General features: G+C 41.0%; 1 protein-coding gene across 1 annotated transcript in view; it reads right to left on the bottom strand.

The window, feature by feature from the left end:
- Positions 1–13,385, bottom strand: part of Rab3gap1 (RAB3 GTPase activating protein catalytic subunit 1) — a 55,079-nt gene that overhangs the window by 12,813 nt on the left and 28,881 nt on the right. The window contains exons 10-16 of the mRNA XM_055603258.1: positions 10,989–11,081; positions 10,377–10,543; positions 6,806–6,895; positions 6,348–6,520; positions 4,832–4,886; positions 4,205–4,573; positions 2,832–2,969 (exon numbers count right to left, since the gene is read on the bottom strand). Of these exons, the coding sequence (XP_055459233.1) occupies positions 2,832–2,969; positions 4,205–4,573; positions 4,832–4,886; positions 6,348–6,520; positions 6,806–6,895; positions 10,377–10,543; positions 10,989–11,081 (1,085 nt within the window). The remainder of the gene's footprint in view (positions 1–2,831; positions 2,970–4,204; positions 4,574–4,831; positions 4,887–6,347; positions 6,521–6,805; positions 6,896–10,376; positions 10,544–10,988; positions 11,082–13,385) is intronic.

Genomic DNA, 13,385 nt, shown 5'->3' with positions numbered 1-13,385 from the left:
GACAAACCTGTTTGCAAAATTAAGTTTAAGTTTGAACATCACATTTAAAATGGGAGGTGCTTAATTCCAGCACTCTAGGAGGCAGAAGCAGGCAGACCTCTGTAATTCAAGGCTAGCCTGGTCTACAAAGTGAGTCCAGGACAGCCAGGGCTACACATAAAAACCCTGTCTTGAAAAACCAAAAATAAGTATAAGTAAGTACACAAGTAAGTAAAATGGGAGGCGCTACAGCACCAAAAGCATTTTTCCGTTTCAGAGGTATAAAAAAAAAAAAACAACAAAAAACACATTTTCATCTGATGACTTTGTACACACCTTGTAGTATTAAATACTCAGTATTGAACGGACACAATCCAACCGCAGTGACGGAAACTCTATGTTCTCCTCACTTAGGCAACCCAGCACTGTGATAAATATCAGCCTCACACGTTCCAGTCAGCTACCAAACTCTAGGGCTTCAGATAAAACACCTCCACCGAAACTACTTCTGTGCTGCTAAGCAACTGAAATCCCCCTACTGTTGTTCAGGCTTCTAACAGCAAACATATTAAAGTTTCAGTCACTGCACAACTATCTAGAATTAACAATGATTTACACCAAAAACTTTTCAGCAATTCTACTTTCAAGCCTAGAAGACACAGAAGCCTCACAATGCTGTGGTAAGACAGGGAGTTCTTTCTTTTTCAAGTGTCCAGTATTTATTAGCAGAGTACCAAGGTGGGTATGGTAAGCACTGTTGGTGAGAAAAGTCTGTTCAAATGCGATGGCTAAACTCACGGGCCTTAACATCTAGCCTGACCACCCTTAACCCTGAGGGAGCCTAAAGAACCAGAAGGAAGTTCTTAACTAACTCTAGAACCCATTCTTTCTTTCTTTCTTTCTTCCTTCCTGAGGACCTGGGTTCAACTTCTAGCACCTGGGAAGAATAGCCAGTACTCTTAACTGCTAAGCCATCACTCTCCAGCCCCCTAGAACCCGTTCTTGTAAGGCTGTGCCATGGTTCGTGTCAATGACCAGAACTTCTACTTAAAGGCCTGGACCCCACCCAGGCAGCACACTGTCTGCATAAAGGCAGTGAGCTTGACAGAGAGCAGTAGTCAGCACTTTATAGCAGAGCCTCTCCTGCCCCAAGTTCTCAGTATCACACCAGGCTGGGCAGACGCCGCAGCCATGGCTTATCCTCTTTTTACTGTTAAAGATTTATTACAAGGGGTGTCCCAGACTAAGCCCTTATGATGTATGGGTGTATCCATGCCCCACTCTGGAATCTCAAAGCAGCTCTAATAGTAAATTGTTCTCATACACAAAGGAGAGGCAACTCCTGTGTTTAGAGCAACTGTTACTTTTAAAAGCACCTATCCCACATAGCTGTATTTCTCAGAGCCACCGTATACGTGTGCCTCCACTTCTGCTGAAGCACTGTTATTAGAGACGAAAAGAACGAACGAGCTCGCGCACAGTGCTGAAGGAACGGCACCGCTCTGGTGTGGGATTATCTTGTGTACGCGTCTGCGGAGGCCCCGCTGTGGCACTAAGCCAGGAAGGGAGCTGGATGTCACAGAGAAACTGCAGCGGAGGCTGCACGCATCCACTCCAGCCGACTCCCCTTTTTGGTTTTACCCAGAGAGCCATTTGGCTTCTCTTTATGTACCAAGTCAACTATTAATATTGCACAGCAGACTAAAAGTCACAAATTTCTGTATCATTTTAAAGTTATTATGGGGAAAATAAGCAGAGATTTAGGCTTCTTTTTATTATCAACTCCTCACAGGTAGAGAATAAAGTAGAAAAGATAATCATGCAATGCTTATGTTTAAAAAGAAAACACATTTCAGAAGGAAATCAAACTCAGGCCATCCTATAGAGCACAGATGTGGACTGAGAAGGGCTATGAATTGGGGAAATAGAGGCCACTGTGGATTAAAAAGAAGTTCAAGCCTGGAAGATGTCTCAGAACTTCATGAGTAGATGGGGAAGCCTTTGGTCCACTGGCCGCCTCATCTGAGTTTTTTTCTCATTCAGGTTGAGTATCTTTTTCCAAAATACATGGAGTTGGGAGCATTTTGAACTTTTTTAGGCTTGTAAATTTTCAGATACACAAAATGAGCTTAGAATCAAGTCTAAACCTGAAACTCAATTACTTTTCATGCATCATTCATACATACATACATACATACATACATACATACATACACATACATATACATGCAGACAAAATACACAGATAAGATTAGAGTTTCAGATACTGGTTCATGTAGTATCTTAGGGTTAAGGACACTCAAATGTCACTGTTGCCTGAATGTTGGTATTGTACACCCAAGCCTTTTATCCAAAGCCCATGACAACCCCTTCCAGAGAGCAAATACCCACTCTTCCAAAAGGCTGACTCTTCTGAGAAACTTCTCATACCTGCTCAAAAAAGTCAGTTATACATAAATCTTCTCTCACAAGCTTAATAGAGTAAGTACTGTATCTTCTCCTACCTACTCATAGTGTGTGGCAAACGTGTGTGTTGAGGGAAAAAAACAACAACATCAAATCCTAAGAGTTCCCCAAAGCCTTAAACTGGCTGAGTGCATGCGAAGGAAAGAACATCTCTAACACACAGAGAACTTACTCAGTTTTCACCTTTGGAAAGCAGGTTCATTTTCTTTGTTCAAACCCAAGAAGTAAATCTCCCATGTCCTTTAGGGGCTGAGGTAGCATTTTGTAATCAGTAATCAATCCACACATTAAAAAAGAGACAGCCTTCATGCCACTTTATAGTGTTTTTCACAGTCTCATCCCAGAGCAGCTGAAACTAGAGCCAGAGTGCTGAGGGTGTGACCCACCTTAAAAGACTCCATATCGGAAAGCAGACAGGCACTCTGCATGCGTGCGCGGAGGTGCGCCCCCTCAGCAGACGTCCCTAGTTTAGCTAAGACCTCCGACTGTTCTTCCAGCAGATCCTCTGTCATGGGTGCTGGCTCCTGTGAAGCACAGAGGACAAGTCTCCAGTGGTCTACATATAGCAAGACCTCAAGAAATGGCACAGGTGTACATATAATGGCATGGGGTAAGCCTGAAGACAGGCTGAAGAGCTGCATACCAATGCACACATTCAGAAACCACATTAAATTGTAAAGACCAATATGCACACAGGAATGCAAAGAAACAATGTGAAAATCATAAGTCAAACTAGTAATAGTTGTTTCTTCTGAGGATAAGAGCTGAACCTATAGGCAGGAGCCTGCAATTTTTTACAGAAATACATATTCACTTATCACTTATGCAAAACCAACCACCAAAAAATGAACTTACTTTCCCAAACTCTGAGCTGCTGTTCTCTCCTAATGGTATAAAATGGCTTTAAAACATGTTTGAAGAAATAACAATCCTAACTGAAACTTTTGTTCTTTCCATCTGTATTTTTTGAGTACTCCATTCTCAGTTTAAGAACCAATAATTTGCCAGGTGGTGGCATAAGCCTTTAATCCCAGAGGCAGAGGCAGGGAGACCTCTCAGTTCAAGGCCAGCCTAGTCTACAGAGTGAGTTCTAAGATGGATGGATGGATAGAGCGAGCCACAGAGCTCAGGGTCCACTGTGGAAGAGGGACACAGAAAGACTGTAAGGGGAGACTGAGGCAGAACAGTCTCTTCTGAGCGTGACACAGCCACCGCACTCATTTGCTTCACAGCAGCGGTAATTGCCTGCAGAGGATCAAGCCAGTCCAAATCCCAATATGGAGTGGAAAGGGGTTCATGAGCTCCCAGCCATGACTGAGGAGCCATGGACAGATGATGGCTTCCAGGGCAAAGAGAGCCAGGTTTCTTTACGGGGGTAGCTCCTGGGAGGCCACCCATGCCCCAGTGGATGGCCCCATACCCAAAAGTATACAGGCAAAGAGAACTGCAGTTGATGGGCTACTTTAAAAAAAAAAAGGACACAAAGTTAGGGAAGGTGGGAAGGTAGGGGAGAAGGTGAGAATGAGTGTGATCAAAACACATTTCACAGACTCTTAAAGTAATAAACCGCCTTATATAAGCTCAGCACTGTGAGCGACTAAAGCTTCCAAACACCACTCAATTTCAGGGTGACAGACCTCAAAATTCCAAAATTCACTTCAATTCTAAACCTAAACAGATTTTTAATAATCTCTCCTACCAAAAGCAACCATCTCCTGCTACAAAGAAACCAGTCGACGACAAGCCGTGGAGGGCCTACCTGGGTCACTGGAATGTAGAGAGGCTCCCCGCTGTGCAGCAGGGTGAGTCTCCCATGCTGGTGCAGGCGTCCTTCCGGCTTTAGGTTTGCCATCTCCTTGGGGCCTTTCTTGCCACTCTCTTGTCCATTTCCTTTAAGGTCTTCAGTATCACTGAGGCATTCAAAAAACTCTTCTTCGCTATCACTCCAGGAATCCCAGGATTTCCCTACTTCTCCCTTTTCCTTCTCTGTATCTCTGAGACAGTCCAGGCCTAGCTGGCCTCCAGCTTTCCCAGCATCCCCTGGATATGCATTAGTTGGATTATCTGAGGGGCTCGTCTTTTTCCCCTCATCACGTGCTTTCTTCCTTTCAATACAACAATTTAACATCTGAAGAAAACAAATAACATTTATGGTTGAGCAACAAAAAAGCCAAATGTATCAACTGCTTGATTATTTCTTCCTACTCTTTTTCCTGGGCTGTAATAAAAATTACAGGCATTATAAGTAACCCATAAGCAGCACAAGGAAAACAGCCTATATAAGCCATCACTACACTTACGTGTCAGATTAAGCTTCAAGTTTTACTTATATATGTAAATAGACACAGGAATGCACACATACATGTTGCTGTGAGGAAGTCATTACCTGTAGTTTCTGATGTAGTAAACAACATCTTAGATCTGGTGGCCCGCTTGCTAGTCTACAAATAAGGAAAAGAAAGCTTAGTTTTAGTAAAATCCTATCAGATAAGCCTACTTACACATTACCATAATTTTTAGCTATATTGTTAAGGAACCAAAAGTAAATTTCAACACTTAAGAGATCTAGGTTCCAAGAAGGGTACATATGATTAAAAGTTCACATTTATTTTATCCTGTCTCACAATCAACGGCAAATATAAAAGACATGTGAAACATAAGGGCAAACTCACAACAGCTTCCAAGCTAATGAGAAACGTGAGTCTAATAAATCCAGCACAGGAAGTAACTAGTGCACAGCATTTTGTACATCTCAAAAACTACATTGATCTGTGTATTCAGCTTTCAATTATCAGGTGGATTCTCATTACACAAGCCAAGATCGAGCTCTCTCTCTCTCTCTCTCTCTCTCTCTCTCTCTCTCTTTGCCAGTGAGATCCCGGACTCCTGTGGTTCTAAATCCTACCTTCCTCCACTTCTCCATTCTGCTAAATTCCAGAGCAAAACACTAACAGCTACAGGAAAATCCTGATAAACAAAGACTGGCAAACGTCCTAACACAGAACACTTTTGAGTTAGTGGCCACTTTCCACTGTTGACATCATCCTCTCCTTAGCATGGGTTAGACAAGCACTAACCTATCGATATTGGCATAGGTAGTATCTATAGTATCTATAGACTGCTCAGTAGACAGTCTATTCAATTAGTGAAATGTCAATACAAAAAGATTCTAGATGAAGTCAGTGACTGAACTTAAGAGTTACTTTAAATAATAAAATATATGTACAGATGATTTAAGAAATATAAAGAAGAAATAAATAAAATAAAATATTAGCATGACTGTATTTCTCTCAAATCTTTATTCTACAGCTACATACCCGCATAACTGAAAACATCCTGTGGTGTATTACCTAATTACTAATACATTTTTTGTAAATTAATCTTGTTTGTTTGTTGAGATAGGGTTTAACCATGTCGCTCTGGCTGGCCTGGACCTTGCTATGCAGAGCACACTGATCTTGAACTCACAAGAGACCTGCCTGCCTCTGCCTCTTGCCTCCTGAGTGCTGGGAATAAAGGGATTTGCCAGCATGCCCAACATAGAGTTTCTAGGTAAGGTTCTTTAGGGTTGCCTAAGTCCTAAGGAGCTCAGTGGTAGAGCACTTGCCTAGCATGTATGAAGCCCTCAGTTCAATCCCACACACCACCTTCAACAAAACAGTAAGATTCTAGAAGAATATTTCATAGACACAGAGCACAACTGTTCTTCTTGACATACAGATTCTGTTGACAAATCGATTGTCAGGCCTTTTCTCCTATTAGAAGCGTACTGCAATCAACACCTGAGTCAAGTTGGATGCACATTTTATACTACTTTCTAAGAAAAGAATTCCTAAGAAGTTAGATGTTTGGTGATTTAAAAAAGAAATCCTATCTAAACAACTGGAAGTTAAAATTATTACCCTGGAATCAGAAAGTTGTTTTCCCATCTGAAGCGCATTTCAAGAACAAATTCCTGCCAAAGATGTGCCACTCCCTTCAGCCCTCCATGGTAGAAGTTGATCATACAAAGACACAAGGCCAGTTTGTATGTTAAACTGTCGGAGGGTGCAGACTTGAACTGATTGTAGAGAGTCTAAATTTAACAAAAGAAAAAGCAGAACCTGTTAACAGCAAATCTGCATACTTAAGCAAAAAGTATGTAAGAAGAATTTATATCAAAATTAACCCACCAGAATCTGCTGTAAAACGAACTTAATGATTTGACAAAAACTCTAAATAAGAGGACTCCAACAGCTGTGCGGATTATACTTTCCCGAGATGGCTTTTCAATGAAGAAATTCTTAGTTACCGCTAGGAGGTCAGAAAACCCTAGAAATTAGGTGCACTTACAGTATTTTAATGTTGAACTGCAACTTACATAGAGTCCAGCCTCTGACGGAGGACTGCTATTGTCTGTTGAAGTAGCAGCATCTAAGGGCTTCTCAGAGGCAGCATCTGGAAATAAGAACTGGGGGAGGGATGTCACATGTTAGACTTGCCTTCTCTGGTAATTTTTTACCTTTTCTTTTTAGAGTCAGGTCTTACTATATATGGCTCTGGCTACCTTGGGCCTTGATATGTAGACCCAGATGGTAAAGCACTCACAGAGAACCACCGGCTCTCCTCCCAGGTGCTGGGATTAAGCGTGTGAGCTACCATATTGGGCTATTCTGTTGATGTTTATCCCATAGAAGACACTGTAACTTTCCAGTGGATCTGCTGTTTAAATTATGGGAATATTCTTACTATGATGTCCAGCTGATTCTATATTCTGCCAGTTAAAAAAAATTTTTTTCCTATTTCCAATGTCCATCCCATTTGTCTTTCTAGATGAGAACTGATCATCTTACCCCTGGTCCTCTTTCTTGTTTATCTTTAGGTGTACATATTTAAGTATGTTTATCCTATCTTATAGGTCTAGTACCCACTTATAAGTAAATATATACCGTGTGTCTCTTTCTGCTCCTGGGATGTCTCACTCAGGATGGTTTTTTTCTAGATCCCACCATTTGCCTGCAAAATTCATGATTTCCTTGTTTTTAATTGTTGAGTAGTATTCCATTGTGTAAAAGTACCACAATTTCTTTATCCATTCCTCCATTGATGGACACCTGGGTTGTTTCCAGGTTCTGGCTATTATGAGTAAAGCTGCTACAAACATGGTTGAGCAAATGTCCTTGTTGATATATGCCTAGGAGTGGTATAGCTGGATCTTGAGATAGCCTACCACAGAAAGCACCTGAAAGACTCTATCTAGCAGTGTATCAAAGCAGATGCTGAGACCTATAACCAAGCCTTCAGCAGAGTGTAGGGAATCATATGAAGGGAGGAGGAATTAGTATAACCTAGAGGGGACAAGGAGCCCCACAAGGTCCAAATATATCTAGGTACAGGGGGTCTTCTCTGAGACTGTTTATCCAACCAAGGACCATGCATGGATATAACCTACAACCCCTGCTCAGACATAGCCCATTGTAGCTCAGTATCCAAGTGGGTTCCCTAGTAAGGGGGACAGGAATTGTTTCTGACATGAACTCAATGTCTGGCTCATTGAGCTCCCTCCCCCCGCCCCTGAGGGAGGAGTAGCCTTGCTAGGCCACAGATAAGGACATTGCAACCATCCTGAAGATAGCTGATAAGCTAGGGCCAGATGGAAGGAGAGGAGGACACCCCCTCTCAGTGGACTTGGAAGGGGGCAGGGAGGAGATGAGGGAGGGTGGGGAGGATTGGGAAGGAAAGAGGGAGTGGGCTACAGCTGGGATACAAGTGAATATATAAAATTATTTAAAAATAAAAAAATATTTTCAGAAATTCAGAAAATTTTCATTCAAATAACCACTTGATTCTGTGAGCTGGATAACACAGAAGCAAAAGTCTCATCATATTCATTCAATACTCATCAAATCTCGTGTAAAAAAGAAAAAGTAAATGCCTTTAAATACAGTCAAAACTCTAACAGACAATCTAAAAACACCTCTGTATTTATGAGAATCTGTGGTAGGAGCATCCACAGGTTTCCATGTATGAAATAAAGGCATAGTATGAAGACACCCCTAGAGATAAGAACTTTACCCCTGCAATGGCCAATGTATCTATGTCCACTAAGTTAGCACTGTGTGTGTACAGAGAAAGGATGGGGTTCAGTGTGGATGACAACTAACTGACTGTGTAATTTATACTTTCAAAATCTTTAAGGTTACTCTTTTTGACGGTAAAGTTTTCACTATAAAGTCCAGGCTGGACTTGAACTCATGATCTTCCTGCCTTAGCCTCTAAGTGCAGGGCTATGCCACCTTACCAGGTCCTAAGGATACATTTTTTAAAGGTTTATTTATTATGTATACAATGTTCTGCCTGCTTGTATGCCTGCACACCAGAAGGGGTCACCAGATCTCATTATAAATGGTTGTGAGCTACCATGTGGTTGCTGAGAATTGAATTCAGGATCTCTAGAAGAGCATCCAGTGCTCTTAACCTCTGAGCCATCCCTCCAGCCCCCTAAGGATACATTTTTAAGGAGTCTTCTCTGCAGAGAAGACTGGTTCCTGATATTGCTAACCAATAATCTCTGTCTACATTGGGACGTATTATAGAACAAGCTCATATTTCTTAGTTTTTTAACCAATATTTAACAGACTTATAAAATTTTACTACGAAGTACTAAGTGCCAGCAGCAGGCACATCTACAATCACTATCCAGTTCTCACCTTCCTGTGTATATCATGTACCAGCTAAAGATCTGACTAAGAGTCTTATTCAGAACAATGGTGAGAAATATGTAAGGTCATTGGGTCCAGATACAGCATTCCCTTCCCTTTATTACACTATTTTTGAAGGGTTTTCCTCACAACTATATTGTAACTACAATTACAATCATTTAATAAAGACCTACCACACATGCCACATGGTCCACATGGTACCACACATGGTCCTTTACTTTCACAACAATCTCACCCGGTGTTACCAGCTTAATTTGTGCCCTGTTCTTTTTGAGACAAGGTTTCTCTATTAGGCATTTCTGACTGTTCTAGAACTCTAGGTAGGCCAGAACTCTCAGAGATCCACTTGCCTCTGCCTTTTAAGTGCTGGGATTAAAGGTGTGAGCCACCATGACTATCAGCTTCATTAGCGAGATGAGAAAACTAAAACGACTTGTTCAGTGTCCTACAGAAAGTCAGCGTTCACCCTGCCGTGTGGCTCCCGGGGTGCAGCCACTCCAACTACACTCTACTCAGGACCCATTTTAAGCCCCTGCTTTGTCCCCTCTCGTCCTTACTGTACAGACTTGTCATAGGAACACTTTAAAGCTCAGTTTCTATCCTAAGTTCATCTTCTGTAAGACAAAAGTGCAGTGCTACATCATGGCGGTTTTCTAGCTGCCCATCCATACCCTGACCACTCTCAGGGCAGCCAGCACTCCAAGACACCACTCTTCAACATGCACTCAGCCGCGGACAAGACCCTGGGCTTGAAGGCCAGCACTACAGAGCAGAACCTCGGCTCTCAGTCCTGTGCCTCTTGACTTATTAGGTCCCAGCACTCTTTTTAGGAAGCATCTTCACTTCCACTGTGCCAGTTAGCACACATACTCACACATGGGCCCAGCCCCATACTGCCCAAAAACCACCACACAGCCACTCACACACAGCCACTCACACACAGCCACTCACACACAGCCACTCACACACAGCCACTCACACACAGCCACTCACACACAGCCACATACATCATGCACAAACACTCTGCTTCCTTCTCACTGCCTCCATGTCCCGTTTTTCACTTGCAATCTAGGACTCTACTGCTCTTCTTCCCACTAACTAATTACAGTCTCTGAATGTGGAACGTGTACCCTCAGGCTCCCAATCCAGTGCTTGCCTGCCCTAGGGAGGCATGGAGTCTGTAACAAGCATGTGCTTATGCAGACACACAAAAGCAAGGCAGCTGCTTACCAAAAGAATGGTATTGAGAACATCGTTGTTCAGTGGTGACTCTTCTCCTCTGTGTTTCCGTATTTTCTTCTTTGCAGTGTGGACCATATTAGAAACTGATAATTTATGAATTGGAACTGGTGCTGGTTCAGTAAGCTTTGACAGAGCATGAGTTATATCAGCAACTTCTATAATGTAGAAATTAGTGTAAATTATATAGGGGCAGGAAGTGATCAGGAAACTGGTGACATATACATGTTTGAATTCTTTACACAAGTAATAAATGCTCTCAGAATTATAAAATTATAAAGTTCTGACTCACAGGTTCAGCATTACATGAAAGCATGGTTATCAGAGACATCACAAATTATTTTTTTCTCTGGAGACTTCAAATATGAATATCTAAAACTACTTTCAAAATACCTTATTACTATTTTTTTTCCCTGGGAAGAATTATTAAATGAATTTTCTGTCTTAAGTTTTGGGTACAGCATAGAAAGGCAGCAAGCTGTACAGAGTAACTACACTTGCTTCTCCAACTTAATTCAAAGTGATAAAAAGTTTCACTTTTTATATGCCAATGAGCAAGGGCAAGGCTTTGGAAAGAATGTAAAAATAGGAAAAGTAGGTCACCTCTTCCTTCTTCCTCAAATGTAGATCGTCCAAGAATTTCATCAGTTGATTCCTTTCGACGGCAAATTTTTAAAAACTCAGTAATAAAATCACCTAAAAAAAAAAAATACTCATTTTTGACATTTAAATACAAGAAATCAGTCTACCAAAAGTACACATCTCTTAACAAAAGCTATAAGCTGAGATAGGACTTGGGAGCCTGGTGGTGGGGCACACCCCAGCACTCGGAGCTCACGGCCAGCCTGATCTACTGAGTGGTTTCCAGGATGGCCAAGACTACAGAGAAACCCTGTCTCAAAACAAAAACAAGCAAGCACTTAAACAATAGGGTTGGAAAGCCGGGAGGCAGTGGCATATGCCTTTAATCCCAGCACTCAGAAAGGAGAGAGCCAGATCTCTGAAATTAAGGCCAGCCTGGGGAAAAATTCAGGCAGGTGGAGGAAAAAATTCAGTTTTTCTCTGAGGAAGATAAAAATTGACCTGATTTCAGAAGTAAACTTGTTCTTTTTTTCAATCTGGAGACAGAGAAGAGTCTCCTCAGGACCTCTCTGTTTGGGATGCATTCTTTCTCCTGAGCTCCCTAGCCTACTCCCAGTCTCAAAAGTGCTTTCTCTTTCAATATTCCTATTTCTAAAACAAAAAGTTCTTCTAGAACAAAAGGAAACAAGAATGTACTTCATAATATTAAGCTCTTTCTGCAGGTTTCAAGGTTACCAATGTTCATTATCATTAAATCATAAAAGAAACAATATTATTCCCTGTTATCCTATAATAATTCTGAAACAATTAAAAACATTAAAAATAAGCCATAAAGATGTTTCTAGAGTATCAAGAAACATGTAATGTGAAGCTATTACATCTTTGGTTGCATACTAACATACTTTGTGTCATTATAAAGACAAAAATTATTTCCTATGTTTTCAAGAGCTGCAGAATTGTTTGGGGTTGGCGAGATGGCTCAGTGGGCCGATCTCTCAGAACCACATGTGGAAAGAACCCTTAAGTTCCCTTAAGTTGTCCTCTATCTCCACACAAGCTATGGTATATGAATGACACATCTCTCCCAAATAAGTAAGCATAATAAAATTTTTCAATTAAAAAAAAAATATATATATATCTATATAGCAGGCTGCCCATGAACTTGCTAACTTCCTGCTTTAGCCTCCCAAATACTGAGATTCCAGGAAGCTATACATGGAATCATGACTATCTCTTCCACAAAGCTTTTCACTGGGGTGGGTGGAGCTAGCTGTCTTCCCTCTCTCAACTCCGTTCAACTACAATCATGTATGGCAATGCATCCCTGTAGTATCAGCACTTGAGAGGTAAGATGGGGAGTTCAAGGTCATCCTCACCCTACATAGTATGTTGAAGACCAGCCTGAACTATATAAGACACTGACTCAAAAAAAAAAAAAAAAAGGTTATGTTTGCACCAGTAAATTAAAGTTTAACAAGAATTTTCAGTATTGAAATACAATACAAAGTGTACATTTAAGTTAGAATTAAGCAATATTTCTTGATTATTTTTTCAGAAATGTAGAAAATTCTAATAATTTTGTCATTAAAAACTATGAAGAGGTAGGGTGAAATCATGAGAAAGTAATTTAAAATTAGAGCGTTTCTCAGGTCTTCCGTAGTTATTACAGATGAAGAAGAAGGCATTGGGAAGTCCTCTAGTAGGCAGATCTGCTCATGTAACACATCAGTTATTCTATACTACAGACACTGCAGCTTCTACAGAACAGGCCAGTGGCTAAGTGCGACATGCGCACAGACTGTCACTTTGCTTCATTACTCTAACATCCCACGACTACCAGCTTATCTGATGAGGCTGCTCACTCCAGGAGCTTAGCATGCGGATGTGCTCAACACTCACTATGGACAATGCTGTCTCTCTAAGACCCCGCACAGACTCAACAAAGGCAGAATATTTTCTCCACTATCAGGGACCATGAGTGCCAAGTGCTAACTGGCATTTGATGAACAGCCCATAATGAATGATTAAGAGCTTAAAAAAAAAATAAATAAATGATGAAACTTAGAAAGAATGACAAAATGTTATATTTAAAAACAAAACCAAAAGAATACTTTAAAGAAACATCAGTGTCATTAGTAAGTAGTATTTTAATAAACATCAGTTGAATATAAGGTCAGGTGGTACAGAGTAAAGGTAGGCATGACTGAATAGAAGAAATGGAGAAAATATTTTCATATGTACTAAAAGTAAGAGGGCAAATAAAGAAAGGCTGTGGGTTTCAGAATACCTACAGAGCTAAACCTTTAAAAAAAAAAAAAAGGGAAGAGAACCAAATGTCTTTAATCTTAGCACCCAAAATGCAGAGGTAGATCTTTGTGAGTTCAACGCCAGCCAGAGCCTGGTCTACAAAGTGAATTC

The sequence above is a fragment of the Psammomys obesus genome, unplaced genomic scaffold (assembly GCF_907164565.1).
Source record: "Psammomys obesus unplaced genomic scaffold, mPsaObe1.curated_primary_1811, whole genome shotgun sequence".
Classification (NCBI taxonomy): domain Eukaryota; kingdom Metazoa; phylum Chordata; class Mammalia; order Rodentia; family Muridae; genus Psammomys; species Psammomys obesus.
The sequence above is the reverse complement of the archived record's forward strand: the minus strand, read 5'-3'. Positions and strand labels throughout refer to the sequence as shown.